Source organism: Paralichthys olivaceus, chromosome 2 (assembly GCF_024713975.1).
Source record: "Paralichthys olivaceus isolate ysfri-2021 chromosome 2, ASM2471397v2, whole genome shotgun sequence".
In the NCBI taxonomy this organism is placed as follows: domain Eukaryota; kingdom Metazoa; phylum Chordata; class Actinopteri; order Pleuronectiformes; family Paralichthyidae; genus Paralichthys; species Paralichthys olivaceus.
The window spans coordinates 10,223,232-10,239,821 of NC_091094.1; the positions used below are offsets into that span (position 1 = coordinate 10,223,232).

A 16,590-nucleotide genomic window follows, 5' to 3' on the forward strand; every position below is an offset into this window, starting at 1 on the left:
GGACCCTGTTATTGTGTATTTATTACTTATTGTCTGTGGCGACCGCTGATGGCTCCGCTCATCTACCTTTATAAGGAACAGCACAGTTTGACACTTCGTCCTTAAACATGTTTCGCCGACTATAGATAGATTTGAACTTGTGTGGTGAAGTAAAATAGTTATTCTCTCCCAACTTAGGATGCAGAAGATATGTTGCCTTGGAGAGATGTGGTCACTGACGCTCATGTGTTTATGTCTCATTGAATTAATCACAACACAAGCAGACAAGTGGCAACTGTGTGTGTCACGTGTGGGTGTTTGTGTGAGACTGATTCAAAATGTTGCCTTCTTTAGATTCCATATACTTTCTAAAATCAGATTAACAAGCGCCTTTACTGAAACAAAATTCATCCAAGCAATTAGATTGGTTTCCATTTGCTGGAAACATTTTAGGTTTTATAAGAAAAGTATAAAATAGAATATTAGGTTTGAAATCAATTCAGCACCAGGTCCAGCTTCTCAAGTGTTAAACATCCGTGTCTTATCTTTATGACAGAAAGGCAACTGCATTATAATTTGGTGAAAGTTATTATTATTCAATCGTCATTCTGATACAATTATAATGGCATTAGACATTTTCCATATTGGACATATCGACATTTCCTCTCCATATTATGCTTATTGAACATTAAAGCCAGTCCTTTGGCAGATAGTCAGCAGAGTTCCCAAACACTGACACGTTCCAGAATTACCATTTTGTTTGTTTATTGGTTTATGTTGTTGATGAAAAATAAAGTGAACATGCATTTGAAGAAAAACACAAACTAAGTTAATTTGCACAGGGCTGGTCAAACTTTGACAACTATGTTGATGACTCACTGCTCTACAATTGAGATGTTCTTCTATTGATAGCATTTTGTGTGAGAAGCTCTTCAGACACCATCTGAATTTGAACAGCTCTTAACCTTTCTTTCTCTCTGTTTTCAGACCTCTGACCCATCAGAAGATTTTAACAGACAGGATTTCCAAACCGCCGTCCACCCCCAGAGCAGCAGTCGCAGCGGCATCCAGAACAGAGCGACTCAATCCCACACCTACAGAGATCCCACTTCTTCCTCCACTCATCAGACACAGACCCAGGGTTTAAAGCATTCATCACATGTTCAAGCACAGTCCCAGGCCTCAGAAGGAGGGGTCCCCCCTGGTCTGGCCAGCACTCTGGAACACATCATAGGTCAACTGGATATTCTCACACAGGTGAGCGGAATATTAACAGCACACACTGTACTTTTCCTCTGCCTCCCGCCCACACTGTTGAGAACACAAGCTTCCTTTTGTTTTCAACCTGTAGGCCAGAGATGCACAGAGACCCACAAATACTAAAACAGAACAACCTTTTCTCTGCTGTTTTTACTACATCAGACGGACACAACAAAGTCCTGGGCATGTGTGTGTATCTCTCTACTATATTCTACTCTTCATGTTTATAATAAATTATTTTAGTTCATCAGGAACAATTTCTACAGATGGTAATAAACATTAATATAAAATGTCCATCTTATCTAAACAGGGACACTGTTTCGCTGAAGCTACTTTAAGCTGCTGAATGGTAAATCTATATCATCTCCCTCTGTAATCTGAAGTAAAAACTGAACTGAAAAAACACAAATTAAACTTTCTGCATGGAAGGATCCACAGATTGAGGTAACTCCTTTGTAATTATGTTGAACTGAAGCAGCTAAGTATTCATTGTAACACTAAATTGCACTGAAACAAACACTTCATTCATTTATTCATTTATTACGTGACATAAAGGTAGTCCTTTTCTTTTCTTATTGAATCCCAAATAATTTTATTGTATCTTGCCTGTAATAACGTGCATAATTGCTAACTATATTAATGTCATGATTCAAGTTGAGACATTACACTTGTTGACATGATCTAATCTGAATTTATTTATATTCTTAATCTTGATCTAATCTTATAAACCTAAATAGGATATTGACACACTTGGGACAGAAACAACTATGATTGTCTTTATCCATCATGGATTTCATAATACACACACACACACACACACACACACACACGTTTGTGGATGCTTTACTCGCAGTGTGACTGTAATTTCAATATCGCAATGTCACCTCAGGCCTTAAGATGACCGATCTATCAAGAATATGCAATTTAATGATTTGCAAATTTTATTAATCAATCAATACAGTGGATTCACTACATGCAACACTTTCTGCAGATGTTTAAAAGCCACGAAAGAATCGCCCAATTATTTTATACTTGTTGCAGTCACTGGCATTCCTGATTGAAACACATAAACTTATTTTTTGACGCCAATTCAAAGTTATATACCAGCTGGAGGAGGGCAACATTATCATGTAATTGCTGCATTTTATGTCCCAAGTATTAAGTTTAAGCTTGTTAAAGGAATCACCAAAAAATGAATCACAAGATGTGTGATGTTTTGCCAGGAACAGTTCTTAGATGTCTAATCTCAGGGCAGCATCCAAGATCCAGTTCTCACCAAATACCACAGAAGGCTTCTTGCACAATTCTTTATTCTTTATTGAACTGAGGATCTGCATATTTTTAGTGTGTGCTGTTTGTTCATTCAAAATTAAAACCTCAATTTAAAGGTATACCAATACACATTCACTGCTTTTTATTCTCTCTTAGTATGAATACCACAGCAGTAAAGACTCTTTCGGAGATACGCTTAGCGTAAAAGAACATTTCGCTCTGCCCAGGCTCAGCAAATAATACATTTACATCCTTAATGTACAGTGATAGTAAATATAAATGGTTAATGGCGTTGCAGAGATACATACGGAGATACAGTCTTGATCATGCTGCAGTCCAGCATGTGGGAGCATTCAGCACTGGCCCTGGGCAGCCAGGCATCTAACTAACCTCTCCCAGAGTGGTTGTGCCAGCCTTTTCCTTTCAAGCCCCACGTACCCCAACCCTGATCCCAGATGGACAATCTGACAGTCCTTGATTAATAGGTTTCATTCTTCGGTGGTAGATTCATGCATGATATCTTTTTTAGATCAGGTTGATAGCCTGAGAAAACAGGTAGAAAACTATGTGAATGCAAACTTCTGATTTAATCTGCAGGCTGTCATTGATAAAGCACTGTACTCCCCTTGTAGTTGTTTCATACCTGTGTGTCATATCTTTTGTGGCTGTCATCAATTCTCTCTGTTGCACATTTGCTCCAAGTATTTAATTTGCTCTTGTTGGTAAAACCCCTGACTATCCGCTGAGTAATACTGTGCTAGAAACATCTATCCTCAGTGGGAAGTCTAAGATACATTTTCCTTAGAATTACCCACAGCTTAGTTTGCCTTGCCTCATTTAAATACACCTTGCCTCTGTTTCTGCCTTTTTGTCCCACCTGTGCACTTTGCACTCTGACATTAGCGTCAAAATACCACACAAACAAGCAAAGTGTATTTCAAGGTCGTGAAATCATACAAGGAAACAGTTAAAGTGCTTCTAGCGCTGGTTGTTGCAGAAATATGTCCCGCAGACATAAAACGATAAGGGAGAAAAAATAATAATAATAATCAGAGAGATACTATAAAAATACTGGAAAATGAAAGTCTCTATCTTAAAGGTTACCTTGTGGAGTTTTTTAATCTCTTGAGTATGAATGAGTTCACATCTGTTTGACTTGTGCACACGTGTGTGACGCAATTTACAGTTTTGGCAACGACTGCACATTATTCCGCTGAACTACAGGTGGTGGATGATGCAAGAATCATAGTAATGCATCCAAAAATAACAGAAAAATACAACTACAAGCTACTACAAGGAAATACATTTAGAAGGTTTATGTATGGAAAGAGTTTTGGTGCTTGTCACTAGAAAAGGGCCTTTAATTCGTATACCTATCTAAAGAGTGTGACATTAAAAAATATCCAAGCAAGAAATCCTGTAAAAATCAATAATCAGTACAAATTCAGTAAATAACAAAGCAGGTACTGGATTTGACACCTTAGTACTGGCAGGTCAATCACCAGCAGCACTTGATCTGTTTCCTACAGTATGAAGAATACTTAGTAAAATGGTTCCTATTGAACACAATTTGGTTTGGATCCCTGTTAGTTACATTTTATCTGTATTATCATATGGGAATCAGCAAATAACAACTTATTTAGACAACTAGAATTTGAAATTGTTATGTAATATAGCATACTACCTAAGAAACTGTGCTTGATGAAGCACTTAGTTGTTATTCTGAAATCCAAATCTTTAATAGTCTGGAATACTAAGTTGTTTTGTGCTTTATTGAGCTTTCCAGGCAAAGTGTACCCCATGATATAGTATATCCCCTAAAATACAGACTCCATAAAACACTTACTTTAAATGCAACCCTGTAGAAGCATTTGTCAGACTTTATTTTGCACTCGTGCAGGTTTTTAATGCACAACAGTGTGAAGAGACTCAAGCTAAAACTTTTGTTCTAATTTCTGGCTAATATGGAGGCTTAAATTACTGCTGCCCATTCTCTGGAGATTAGGCTGACTAAGGAACGTTATTTATTTCTGCACTATATTCCTGCTCCTTTAATGTGTCTTTTCCGCAGCATTATTTTTCAGTTTTATAGCTCTTTGTAACTCTAATAGTCGAGGAGACTGAGAGGTGAGGGGATGAATTATTCAACGTTTAAACTGAGTCTTCCAAAGCCACAGTTTGCTGTGTTAGCTTCTTTTCATTTCTCTAACTCCCTAACCCTCACCCACCCATACCTGTTTCTTTCATGTTATTATACCTTGCTCTTACATAAAAGCCTGAAGTCCCGACACCTATCCCCTTCTTTCACACCCCCACCCTCAATTATGAAGAATATTAAGTAAAGAATGGCTCTCCTCAGTTGAATTTCCTAATTCAAGTGCAGTAGCCCCCTTTCTTCCTCAATGAGACATGAGTTTACTGAAGGAGAGTTTGTGATTTTTCTCTGTGACATAGGTCATAAGAGAAACTGTAACAGAGCAAAAGCAAACGTGTTAGATTTGAACTCACTGCTCTGAAGCAGCATTGTTTTCTAACTGCCAAATTATGCAGCAGCAGCTCAGCCCTTTGTGCTTCAACCATGTTTTTGTGACAATAGATATGATGGATAGAGACTAGTCCACTGAACTCATCTTCCTGATAGAACAGTCTTATGTGGCATTTCAAGGAACGTGGCAGAAAGTGAAAGAAACATATTTCAGTACATTGATGAGGAGTGAAGGTGTTAATGATTTTAGGAAACTTGAAGAGGAAAAACAGAAGCTCAGACATTAATCACCAACTATTTCAAATATCAATTTGCAAAACTAATAGAAATATGAGGAGTTGCTGCTGTTACTGTTTAATGACTTTAAACTGACTATGTTTGGATTTTGGACAATTAGTCAGACAAAAAACAAATTTGCATTCGTCAACTTGGACTCGTAATTTGCTTCTTTTTTTTTTTACCATTTACTGACCAACTATTAAACAAATGATTAATCAGTTAATATGGAAATAATGCTGAATTCAATCCATAAAAAGATCATTATTAGCTGCAGCTCTACCAGTATTTGCAGTAATTGGAAACAGTGATGTTACTACTTAGTTACCAGAGTACCAATAATGGAAAATTAACCTGAACACCAGACCAATCAGAGAACATCAAAATCAAATCAAATCCCAAATGCATTTAAGACAGGGCGGGTTTGATACAATGACTGACAGAGGAGCACGAGATGAGAGAAAGTGTTTGGCCTTTTATCGGCTATCTTCATATGTAATGGATTTAAAGCTGGTTATGGATGTTAAAATGAACGGGTAGTACGACTCGTTCTACACATTTGCAGGTTCTAAGTATTTATAGTCTGTCTAGGTTTCTGTTTTTCTAATTGGTAAATTAGTTGGATTGATCGGATCACCCTTTCCACAGTGATGATCGGTTTAATAAAGACCTGCTTAATAACTCAGATCACTTAAGATGCAAGATTTGATGTGACGAAAAAAGAACTGACAGTGCCACCCATCGTCAGCATCACTTTGTCGTCCTCTGACGTTTTACGCTATTGTAGCAAGGGTCATACCAAAGCTATGAGACTTTGTAACACAGGCCAGTAATGCTCAGGGCAGTGGAGGGTATAATGTGTTCTGGAGACAAAAGAAAAACAGCTCACTCTATTTTTAGGAGCATAAAGGTTTGGTTTCTACTCCAGATGAAAACTATAGGCCCGTATAATGTTGCCGTTGCCTGGGGACACGTGCAGAATCAGACACACACCAACACCAATAGCTGGCTGAGCTGAGGACTGGGCAGCCATATCAGGTTGGTAAGACAAACAGGGTAGTATTGATCTAGAGAATGGAGACAGGCCGAGAGAAGGAGGGAAAGAGGAAATATAAGACTTTTCTTTCCCATGATGCACGAAATAGCAGGAGATGTTATCTGGCTTGGTGACTCAAAAGAAAACACCACTCACTCATACGTTATTTGGTTGTGTGGTGTGTATGTTGGAATATGAGGTTATCTGATTCAAAGATTGGCGTCACTTCCTGCTTGATTACATGTTTGTAGAAGTGCAGCGTGGTTGAATCATTTACACTCACTTCTGATTTCTTGATCTGGGAGATAATCTGTTGAGGGCTGAAGTGAAAGCAGAATTTCTTCCCAGAAGTAAGAAAATTACTTTCAAAATCCGACTGACATATGTAGCATGTCTTATGTTTTCAATATGGAGGATGTTTTTATTTAAAACTTGTGTGGTTGATTTGATATTTCTGCTTTTTCGTGGACTCTCACAAACACAATGTCCCCCAAGGCCTAAATGTATGTCTGCTGGTTGAGTATCACATCTCGATGGATGTGAAGAGTCTACGAGCGAGCGGAGGGGTCGTGGTTTGTTCAGACATGTCTGTAAGAACAAGACAGAGAGGCGTGAACACTGTGAGACAGACAGAGACACAGATTACAAGATGGACTGATGAGAGACATAAAAGATAGAATAGTAAAGATAGTTTGCATGTCACAAAAGTTTGATCTCTGTTAAACATTCAAATGGATCTTAAATAGTGAAACGTTGATGGTTTAGTGGTTCTGGAATGGATGAATTTGGTCCACCAACTATAATACATCTGTACTGAACTGAAACTGAAGTATTGACAAAATACTTAAAATAACCAACTGAGATGTAAAAGAAGTCATTTAACCTGACTTTCCAGAGCTTGTACAGTTTGTTTTCTTGCTCCACTTCCTTATTCTACTTTGTCTCTTGCTCTGTCTTTTCAAATGATCAAAACTATGGAATTTGAGGAAAGTATTTCTTGGCATGATGATGTAAACATGAACTTCATTCTTCGCCTCGTCAAACAATAGATCTTGATATAGATCTAGAGTTTTGTTCGTTGAATCGGCTAATCAAGCCGCCTTAAGAAAAACAACAATAAGATGATAGATGATATGATAATAAGCGCTGGCCTGATTGTATCAAGTGGCCATTAAATTATCATAAACGGAGACGTTCCTGGAATAGAAAGGAAACAAGAGTACCATCAAGATCATATCATAAGACGTGCATATCATATAATAGTGTTGAGTTACCCACCATGTTGTTGACATATCAATGGGTTGTTTTTCAATGAAACGATGTAAACCTGAAAGCTTGTGAGAGTTGATTATTTGTGAGGTAAACTCATGTGTCCGCACAGGGCTGGTTATGTTTTAAGGAATGCTCGGTGCTTTTCAAAGTGCTTTACATAAACATACAAGAAGCATCAGTAATTTATAAAAGAGAGGAAAGAAACAAACAGAGACAAACTGTTTAAATCATTTTCAAAACAACAAAGTGGCACCAGGAAACACAATGGAAAGCATTTTAATGTTTTAAGCCTCGATTTAAAAGTGAGGAGGGACATAAACTGTACAGGTCAAGACACCGGCTCAAATCTATCATGATTTGAGATTTTACCATTTGGTTGTTCTAGTCGTAGACGAAATATTTTTTGCCACGACCAAGTATCCTAAACTGCTCACAGGCTGGAACTGAGTTTGTCACGACACAATATTAGCTCAATATTAAGCAATTTTTTTTTTGTCAGAGATGCAGAGGGAACTGTTGCCACTTGAGTGTCTGCAGAAGAAGACTCATTGAAATTACTGCCTATTCCCCTGAGGATGCAGCGGTGTAGAAATATTCTCTCTGGTTAATAAAACTATTAGACTGCCAGGAGGCGCATGCAGAGTAGAAATGTTACCTCCAGATTCTTTCATCTGTTTTCTATCACGTTGGAGAAATTCTGTCCCAAACTTAAGCAGTAAACAACGAATCCTCTCATATTATTCAGGTGAAGGCGGAGCAGCCAGGTGAAGCAGACAGAGGCAGGAAGTGACATATAAATAGATTTTGTTTACAACACATCGACACTGAAGTCAGCTCCCATCACCACAAACTCTCGAGAAATCTTCATCGGTGTCTTCTGTGTGTATGACTCCGCTTTTCAACCAGACATAATTATAAATACAAGCCTACATCTAACTCTATAAAGTGCTGCTGTTCATTTACATATCAGTCTCACAGAATTCTTTGCACCAAAGAAGAACTGTATGCTTGCATTTTGGTGATAAGTCAGTCCGGTCACATTTCTTTTATTGCTGCCAAGGGTTTGTCTTTTTAAAACTATTATGCTGCCGATACAATTAACATGCTCAACCCTCCTGCTTGTTTTCAGTGATGAAAGGCTCATTTATTTGTCCTCTTGTTGTGGCTGCTGAAGCGTTGCTGGAATCAAAGCCAGAACATTCGGCTCAGTCCTCAGTGGTCGGTTCATTCAGACGGCGACAACACGAAAATTACACCTGGAGGCTCCTCTGATAAACAGCCAGAGATGACACGGCTGCTCAAATGTACAAGCACAAGTAACATAACAAACGCTGTACTGTAGGAGGATGCTGTGAGGAAAAGTATGTCGCACTGTGATCTCACTACCCACACACGCCGGTCCTGTGTCGCAAAGTGACTTTCTTGTACTCTTTGTGTGCGTAAGTGTGTTTATGCAACTGTGTGAGAGAGAGAACAAGGAGAACAAGAGAGGGTGCGTGCCAGACACAGAGACTCTGCTGTTTTCAGCTCAGGCAGCAGATCTCGCTACGATAATCAGCTGGATTGTATTGCACGCACAACATCTGTCCCAAACACACACTAACTGCCTCTTTCACACACACAAACACGGCCATTATGTAGTCATTACTGTCAGGCTGATGCTGTGCAGCCCTCTCTAACATGCTCTGTCTCTCTCATCCATCTCCTTCCTTCCCCCTTCTCTCTCTCTCTTTTTGTCTTGTTCCTCTCCTCAATTGTCGCCCCCCCCCCCCTCTTTTCTCACCCAGACGGTTTCAATCTTGGAGCAGCGGCTGACGCTGACTGAGGACAAGCTCAAGGAGTGTTTGGAGAATCAGATGGAGATCGGTCTGCATCTCCAGAGACAACGGGAGGAGGAGGAGGAGGAGGAGGAGGTCTAAAGATGGCGGCATCCCAGTAAAAGAAACAGGGTCGCATCAACACCAGAAACTAACATCACTGTTGTTAGATCACAGTAAAATGTGAGATCAAAGTCCACAGAAGAAGTGCAGGGACTTGACGTGAATAGTTTTCCTGACTGGACCTTAAACGCACCTTGAGCCTGACTGCTGATTTACCCTGTCTGGTTATTTTGCTAAGAGATATCAGGAGTGAAGGAGGTGAATATTAGAGAAGTTGTTCCTCTACTACAGTGCTGAGAGCGCAGTCCCTTTTCTGCTGACGAAGGACCTGCTGCAACCAGCCACTGTGTGTGTGTGTGTGTGTGTGTGTGTGTGTGTGTGTGTGTGTGTGTGTGTGTGTGTGTGTGTGTGTGTGTGTGTGTGTGTGTGTGTGTGTGTGTGTGTGTGTGTGTGTGAGAGAGATGGCTGCCTGTACAAAAGTGTAGACACACACAAGAGACTTTGTTACTTGCCTATGCACCGCACATGCTCGTTTTTCTCTCTCTCTCTCTCTCTCTCTCTCTGTGTGTGTTTGTGTGTGTGTGCAGGCTGGCTCAGGACATCAGCTAAATGATTTCGTTGCACTCAGGCCACTACATTGATTTTTGAATCGTGACAGAAACTCAAAGCTTTTTTTTAATCCGCCCGATATTGACCTTAGTCACTTTGTTGCCTACAGATACTTTTTTAGATTTTTGTTGATTCTCCTCAAAAGTAAAAGTTGTGACAGTTTCAGATGAAGTGAAGCATCACTGCAGAGGCCACACGGTGCCTTTACTTTGTCGTACACGAGGAAACTTCTCTGTTCAATGAACTTTCAGGTCGTTTGTTGAAGGATTGAGCTGCTGATGTTCTATATTTTTCTTATTGTCAACAAATCTCAAAGACCAACACCAACATTTTATTTGTCAAGTCCTGATGTATCAGTCAGCGAAACATTTGCCCTCCACAAAAACAATTTAAAGCACTCTTCACCATTTATGACACGTTCCTACATGACAGTAGTTCATTTTCAGTCATTAATATTCACCAGTAAATACCAGGGATGAACAGATTCCATTTGTGTTGCTGGTGACACTGAGCGTATTACACACCATGGTTGTGACATAATTAATCCACATTAAATACAATATTTTTATCCATGTCATTTTAAATATTGTGATTCAGTTTTGTCTTCACCTCAAGCCATTATATAAGTTTTAGTGCAACAGTCATCCCTGGCCTCATGATGCATTACATGGAAATAAAGATTTTACAGGAACAATTTTAAATTGGGGAAAAGGGGCCACTTTTTAGGATTTAAGGCTCATTTCTGATTTCATGGTTCATCAGTAAAGACAAATTGGAATCAGTGCATCCCAAATTGATATTGTATAATATACTTTACTTTGATTAATGTTTGTTAAGTGTTGTTGTATGTAAAATAATATATAGAAGACCCTATATATGTATTTGTGTCAGTAGGAGCGACAGAAGGGCGCAGACAAAGTCATTGTTGGTTTTGCTCTCTTATGATTTGTTGACAGGGAAAATATTAAGTTAAATACCAGTCTTATACTTGAAATTCAAATAATGGTACTTTTTGTATTGGCTCCAAGTTTTTTTAAACTGTAAACTCCTGATTGTAGTAAGAGCTGTCTGAAAGTTTAGAGTCTTCTTATGTCCCTTTCATATCCTGTGTCTTCAACTTTTATACTCCGACAGTAAGTTATTGTGTCCTTTCTTAATAAATGTTTTCACCCTTATCTCTGACTTGACATTAGTTGATGAAACCATTCCTCTTCCTCTTTCATAACTCTGAGGTTGGTTCGTGTTTCTAGTGAAAGTCGGTTTATTTTCATAATCGCTGCCAAAAACAATGAGGTCACCCTTTAATTTTAAGAGAACAGTTTCCACTCTGATTGGTCCACAGAGCCCGAGCGGTTCCAGAGAAACCGGGACTTTCCTGTCTTCATTGTCCTCGGCAGAGACGTTGCGATCAAGAGACGGGAGCTGTGTCATCCATCGATTACAGCGAGTCACTTTCAACCCGTTCTCTGCCAGATTCTGATGGATTTGTTACAAAAGCATGGGGGCGGCAGCGAAATATTCCTGCTCCGCTCATGTTCAAAATCCTCATGTTTCACCCCCTGAGTATTTACGCAACCTGACCACTGATGCTGGATCAGTAACTATTATTTTTAGAATCTTCAATGAAAATGAACCCGAGGCTGCGCTCAGCCGCTCGCTGGGATTTCTCGAGGAGCAGAAACATTTGAGCCATGAAAGAGCTACACATTCATTTGAGTTTTTCTTTTATTGGGCAAAGTGGTTATATGTTTACATACTGAAGTAATGAGTCACACTGAGGCCTGTTGCAGAGGACTCAGTCACTCTCACAGAACAGTGTGGCGTCATTAAGAGGGGGAAAAATATTAATGACTGTTTCTTTAAGACCCGGCGCAGGCTCCGCACTGATGGAAAAAGAAGAAAAACAAAACCGGAATTCTGGAGCTGTACGGCCGGGCCCACGCTCTTCCTTCCTGTCTGGGGCCCATGGACACGCACATGCACACACATACACACACACACACACACACACACACACACACACACACACACACACACACACACACACACACACACACACAGAGACAGACACTCATGCCAGAAAAAAAACGGTTCCCTTTACTATGGGCCTCAACCAGACAGCCTGCCAGGAGCTCTAGTGTGTGTGTGTGTGTGTGTGTGTGTGTGTGTGTGTGTGTGTGTGTGTGTGTGTGTTAAACTAAAGGGTAAATCTTATGCTTATGTTTGGTTCGGTTAAATACTGGAATAATCAGTCACTGGAGGATTGTAACTAACTTTTATCAAGTAGTTTAATTACAATTTCAAAGTAACTATATGTTGTAACTATGTTTATACTTTGTTTATACTTCTACACTACATATTGTATATTTGAAACTATGTATACATAATAAACACGCTAAAGTACTTACAATTATCCCCAGCTCCTACTTCATATTTAATGCTCACACTTAAAAACACTTAAAAACAGTTATTAGTGAATAGCAGCATAGATCATATATATCATCCTGAAGGGGTTCTGCATAATTAATACTCTTACTTTTGGTACTTAGAGAATATTTTGATGTCAGTACTTTTACACTTTCAAGATAAAGTATTTATTTGTATTGTATTTCTACACCGTTAAACTTATAAACTCAAACGTCCTGAATCCTTTGTTGTTGTCTTAAACACGCCTCCGACAGAGCAACCTGCTAATGGCTGTCCTCAGTGATTTCCATGTGGTGGTCCTGTCCTCACAAGTATAGCTGTGTAAGAGCGTGTGTCTCGTTGTGATCATGACAAAGAAAGAAAAGAGAAGTTGGAGAGCGGGCCTCTGTAATATGTAGCCCATGTGTGGCCTACAAGTGTGTCTGTGCGTGTGCGTGTGTGTGGGAGGGGGTTACTAATCCTATGCGGAGAACATCTGGATATGTTTTTCCTGGTGCGCTGTGGTTGCAGCCTGTGTGTGTGTGTGTGTGTGTGTGTGTGTGTGTTAGTGTGTTAGTATTTTACTAGTTCAGTGTGTCAGGCCTTTGTACTCTGGCTCGTCTTGGCTTTTTGTTTCCTCAAACATTTCGTCATAATCTGTCAGATTTATGAGGTTGAGTTGATACCCAGCCGCTGCTGTGCCCTGGTGCCACAGGTGGAGGTTACACATCGTTTCACCGTGGCTGAAAAACAAGCAGTTTTCCCCGAAACATTCACTGCCAGTGTGTATTCTTAGAAGTACGAGTTGTACCAGCCTGCGTTATAAACTGTCTCTGCTGACCTAAACACTGCAATGATCACTTCATCAGCGTGGTCAAAGTACTTTTTGTTGTCTTTGGAAGTAAATCAGACGCAGTGTGAGGACAGGAAATACACAGCACAGCTTTTGAGGAAACTATAGGGTGGGATGTACAAGAGTTTCCAGTGAGTCATTGCAAAGTCAGACACGGTTGCGTAAGTCAACTAACACATCCCCAGAGAAACCTCAAGATGTTTGTCCAGCATGTTTAAAAAATGTAAAATTAATTCAGCTGTTAGTTGCAAAGCTCCAAACATGACTCTGATTCTGGTGATTTTTAAGCAGTCGTATCATGTCCAACAATGCTCTCGACCTTTTTACATTAAAAACATTCAACATCTGAGGAAAGATGCAGAGATGCTAATTCAAACATCAAATTGATTGTATTCACTGGGTGTGGCTACTTTAGACCATGTACGCTGTGAATGCATAGTTGAGAAAGATGTTTGACGTGTTTGACTTTTTAGTTTGGGCCATGTCCCATCCACTAACATGCAGGAGGAGGCGGGGTCTATGATGCATAACGCAGCCAGCGTTGGGGATTGGGGATCGAGATGGTCTGGCTTCACTTAGGGAGCTGTCATGTCGTCCATCTTAATTACAGTCTATGGTCCCCACACAGATTTGGTGCGCAGCTGAATGAGGAAAGGTGACGGACTGGAGACCTCACATACTGAAACAAAACAATGTGCTGGGAGTTTGATGTAATGAGTCAGAGAAGACTGAAGAAGGAAGTAAAAAATACTTTTAGCTCTTTTGCAATGTTGTATGGTTTCCCCTCTGGCCATCTACAAACTGAATCATGAAACACGGTGTGTCTTTATGTGAACGGCCTCGACTGCCAAACCATTTTCAGGCAGAAAGCCCAATGTGGTGTTTACATCATGTTGTCTATCATCTGTCTTTCACTAGATATTAGAGGATGATCCAATGTAAATCAATAGATATGTGTATAAAATCACATTAGCATGAACCAGTCCATGTGTTTAACTCTACACAAAGTTTTGTGTTTGAGCCTCCGTCCCGTCACCTCCTCTCTGACCACTGCTGGATTTTGGCGAAACTCCCCCATGCCTCATTTCCTGCTTCACCCCTCATCTCCCCTCCTTTCTATCTTCTCATCGCCTCCCCCCTCTGAGACTGCGCCGTGGTTGTCGGCAGTGGCTGAGGTTTGGCGCTCTGCTCCTCCAACCCACGCCTCGGCTTCTGCTCCAAAACCAGCTTTTCCATTCGATCCCAATGGGAGTGAATGGATGGAGGGAGTGAGCTTTCTTTTTTTTTTCCCCCTCTAAGACGATACAACAAGAAAAGGATTTTAATCTTGTTGACCAAGATGAATGGCAAAAAAGAAGAAGCTCCCTCTGTTCTACATTAGATATCTGGGTTTAAATCTGTGGTAACGTAACTTTGCTCACAGGCGTCTCATAAAATAATTTCATTCGAAACACATCTGTAATTTGTTGTTTGATTCACTAAATATATCTTTAGTTCTGAGAATATAAAGTAGAGCATGAGACTTAAGTGTCAGTGCTCCAAGGTCAGTTCTAAATCACACACGACTGCAGAGCCACTGCTCAGGTAACACAAATAAACCAGCTCACACGCTTCGAGGTGTGTAAATGTGTGCTGATGGTTTCAAATTGATGACCTACTTTACAACGGGCCAACCCATAAAACAAACGTGGCGATAAGTCGAGAACACCCGCACCCTTCGCAAACCCTCGTGTAGCCTCAACCTCACCTGTGTCCGACTCACCCCCCCCCCCGCAATTTAAAGTGACCTCCATCCGGAAATTTGAGCTGGTGGCTGAAAGCGAGACGCTGTGTTCACTATAGGTCTACTTCTAATTTCTGTGGCAAAATTTTTATTACTTAACAACGTGTCAGTGATAACTTGAAAACAGGAAATAATATTAGGTTTGTGTGTGGTTGCGTTCAATGAGCTGTTGAATGCAGGATTTCAGAAAACTTTGAGCTTTGAGGATGTTGAACCAGGTTAAGCTGGTGGCAGATTGTGATTTGTGAGTATTGGTTACACACAAATCAAATTTAATGATCAATTTCAATTTCCAAGAAAATAACTATGTCAGATTCAGTATTCACAGTTCCATATTCTCAGTTGTGAGGATTTTTGTTCTTATGAAACAGGAAATCAATGCTTTTGGGGATTTTTAGACATTTGAAGAAATACATTTTTGGACTCACATTCAGATATAACACGCCTAAACCTTCCTCTGATGTTTTACTGTAATCCTGAAGCGGCAGTGGTTATGTAGTCACTGATACTTTAACTCTGGTTCATTAATGTGTCGACATTGTGTGAGTCAACTCCTGCTCGTCTGGAACAAGCTGAACTGAAACTGAACACAAGTAAAAACTCCTCAGGAGATCTTTAGTGTTATTTCACCACCTTTGACCATCTGCCTTCGTGGCCCCACCCATTAGCCATCATAGTGATATAATGGGGTTAGAAAGAAGGTGTGTGTGTGTCTGTGTGTGTGTGAGTGAGTTAACACACAGTGACTCACCTTGATGCTTTTACAATCTGACCGTACGTGGATACAGCTTGTTTGCTCGACAGGTTATTACAGTAGGCAGGGTGAGGATTACAGATGCTTTTAAAAGAAAAAGATTTCACCTTTCAAATCAAGAGTTAAACAGAATTAGGTTTTTGTCTTGTCGGTCCGTTGATTTGTTCGATCATCACTTGGACTGAGAACCAGTCAGATGTGTTTCCAGGAGCTGATCCAAACTCAGAGCAGCAGCGCAGTGATTTTCAGACGACAGTGGGGTGACTTGGTTTAGTTTGGATTTCTACCGTTGACTCAAAGAGCACATCCAAACCCTGATACCATCATATCGGCTGATATTAAACCTCCCCCAAGATCCAACAGTCCTCTTACATTCAAACCAGCTGCACCAAATTGTAAACACTCATAAATATCAGTTTCTTAAATATGCCTGATTTTTTTTTCATCAAAATCTGTGAATTTATCTGGGAAGTAAGTGAAAACATTTCCTTGCAATTCATTTTGAAATTCTTGCGTAATCTTGCAAACCAACCAACAAACAAACAGACAGGGGTGAAAACATAATCTATTGGCAGAGGTTCAAAATAAATTGTCAATGATTCCTAAGATGACGTTATCAGACCCTCACACACAAATACAACCACATATATACAACCTGAATTAAGAAAATATTACATCACAATCATTAATGTTTCATGTCATTGTTCTTTTCTTCCATTTCATCC

General features: G+C 39.9%; 1 protein-coding gene across 1 annotated transcript in view; it reads left to right on the top strand.

Annotated features, from left to right (window-relative positions):
• Nucleotides 1-11,241, top strand: part of poc1a (POC1 centriolar protein A) — a 33,557-nt gene extending 22,316 nt beyond the window's left edge. Inside the window, exons 10-11 of the mRNA XM_020096898.2 lie at nt 967-1,236; nt 9,368-11,241. Coding sequence (XP_019952457.2) covers nt 967-1,236; nt 9,368-9,499 — 402 coding nt within the window. The 3' untranslated portion in view covers nt 9,500-11,241. The remainder of the gene's footprint in view (nt 1-966; nt 1,237-9,367) is intronic.
• The last annotated feature ends 5,349 nt before the right edge of the window (nt 11,242-16,590 follow it).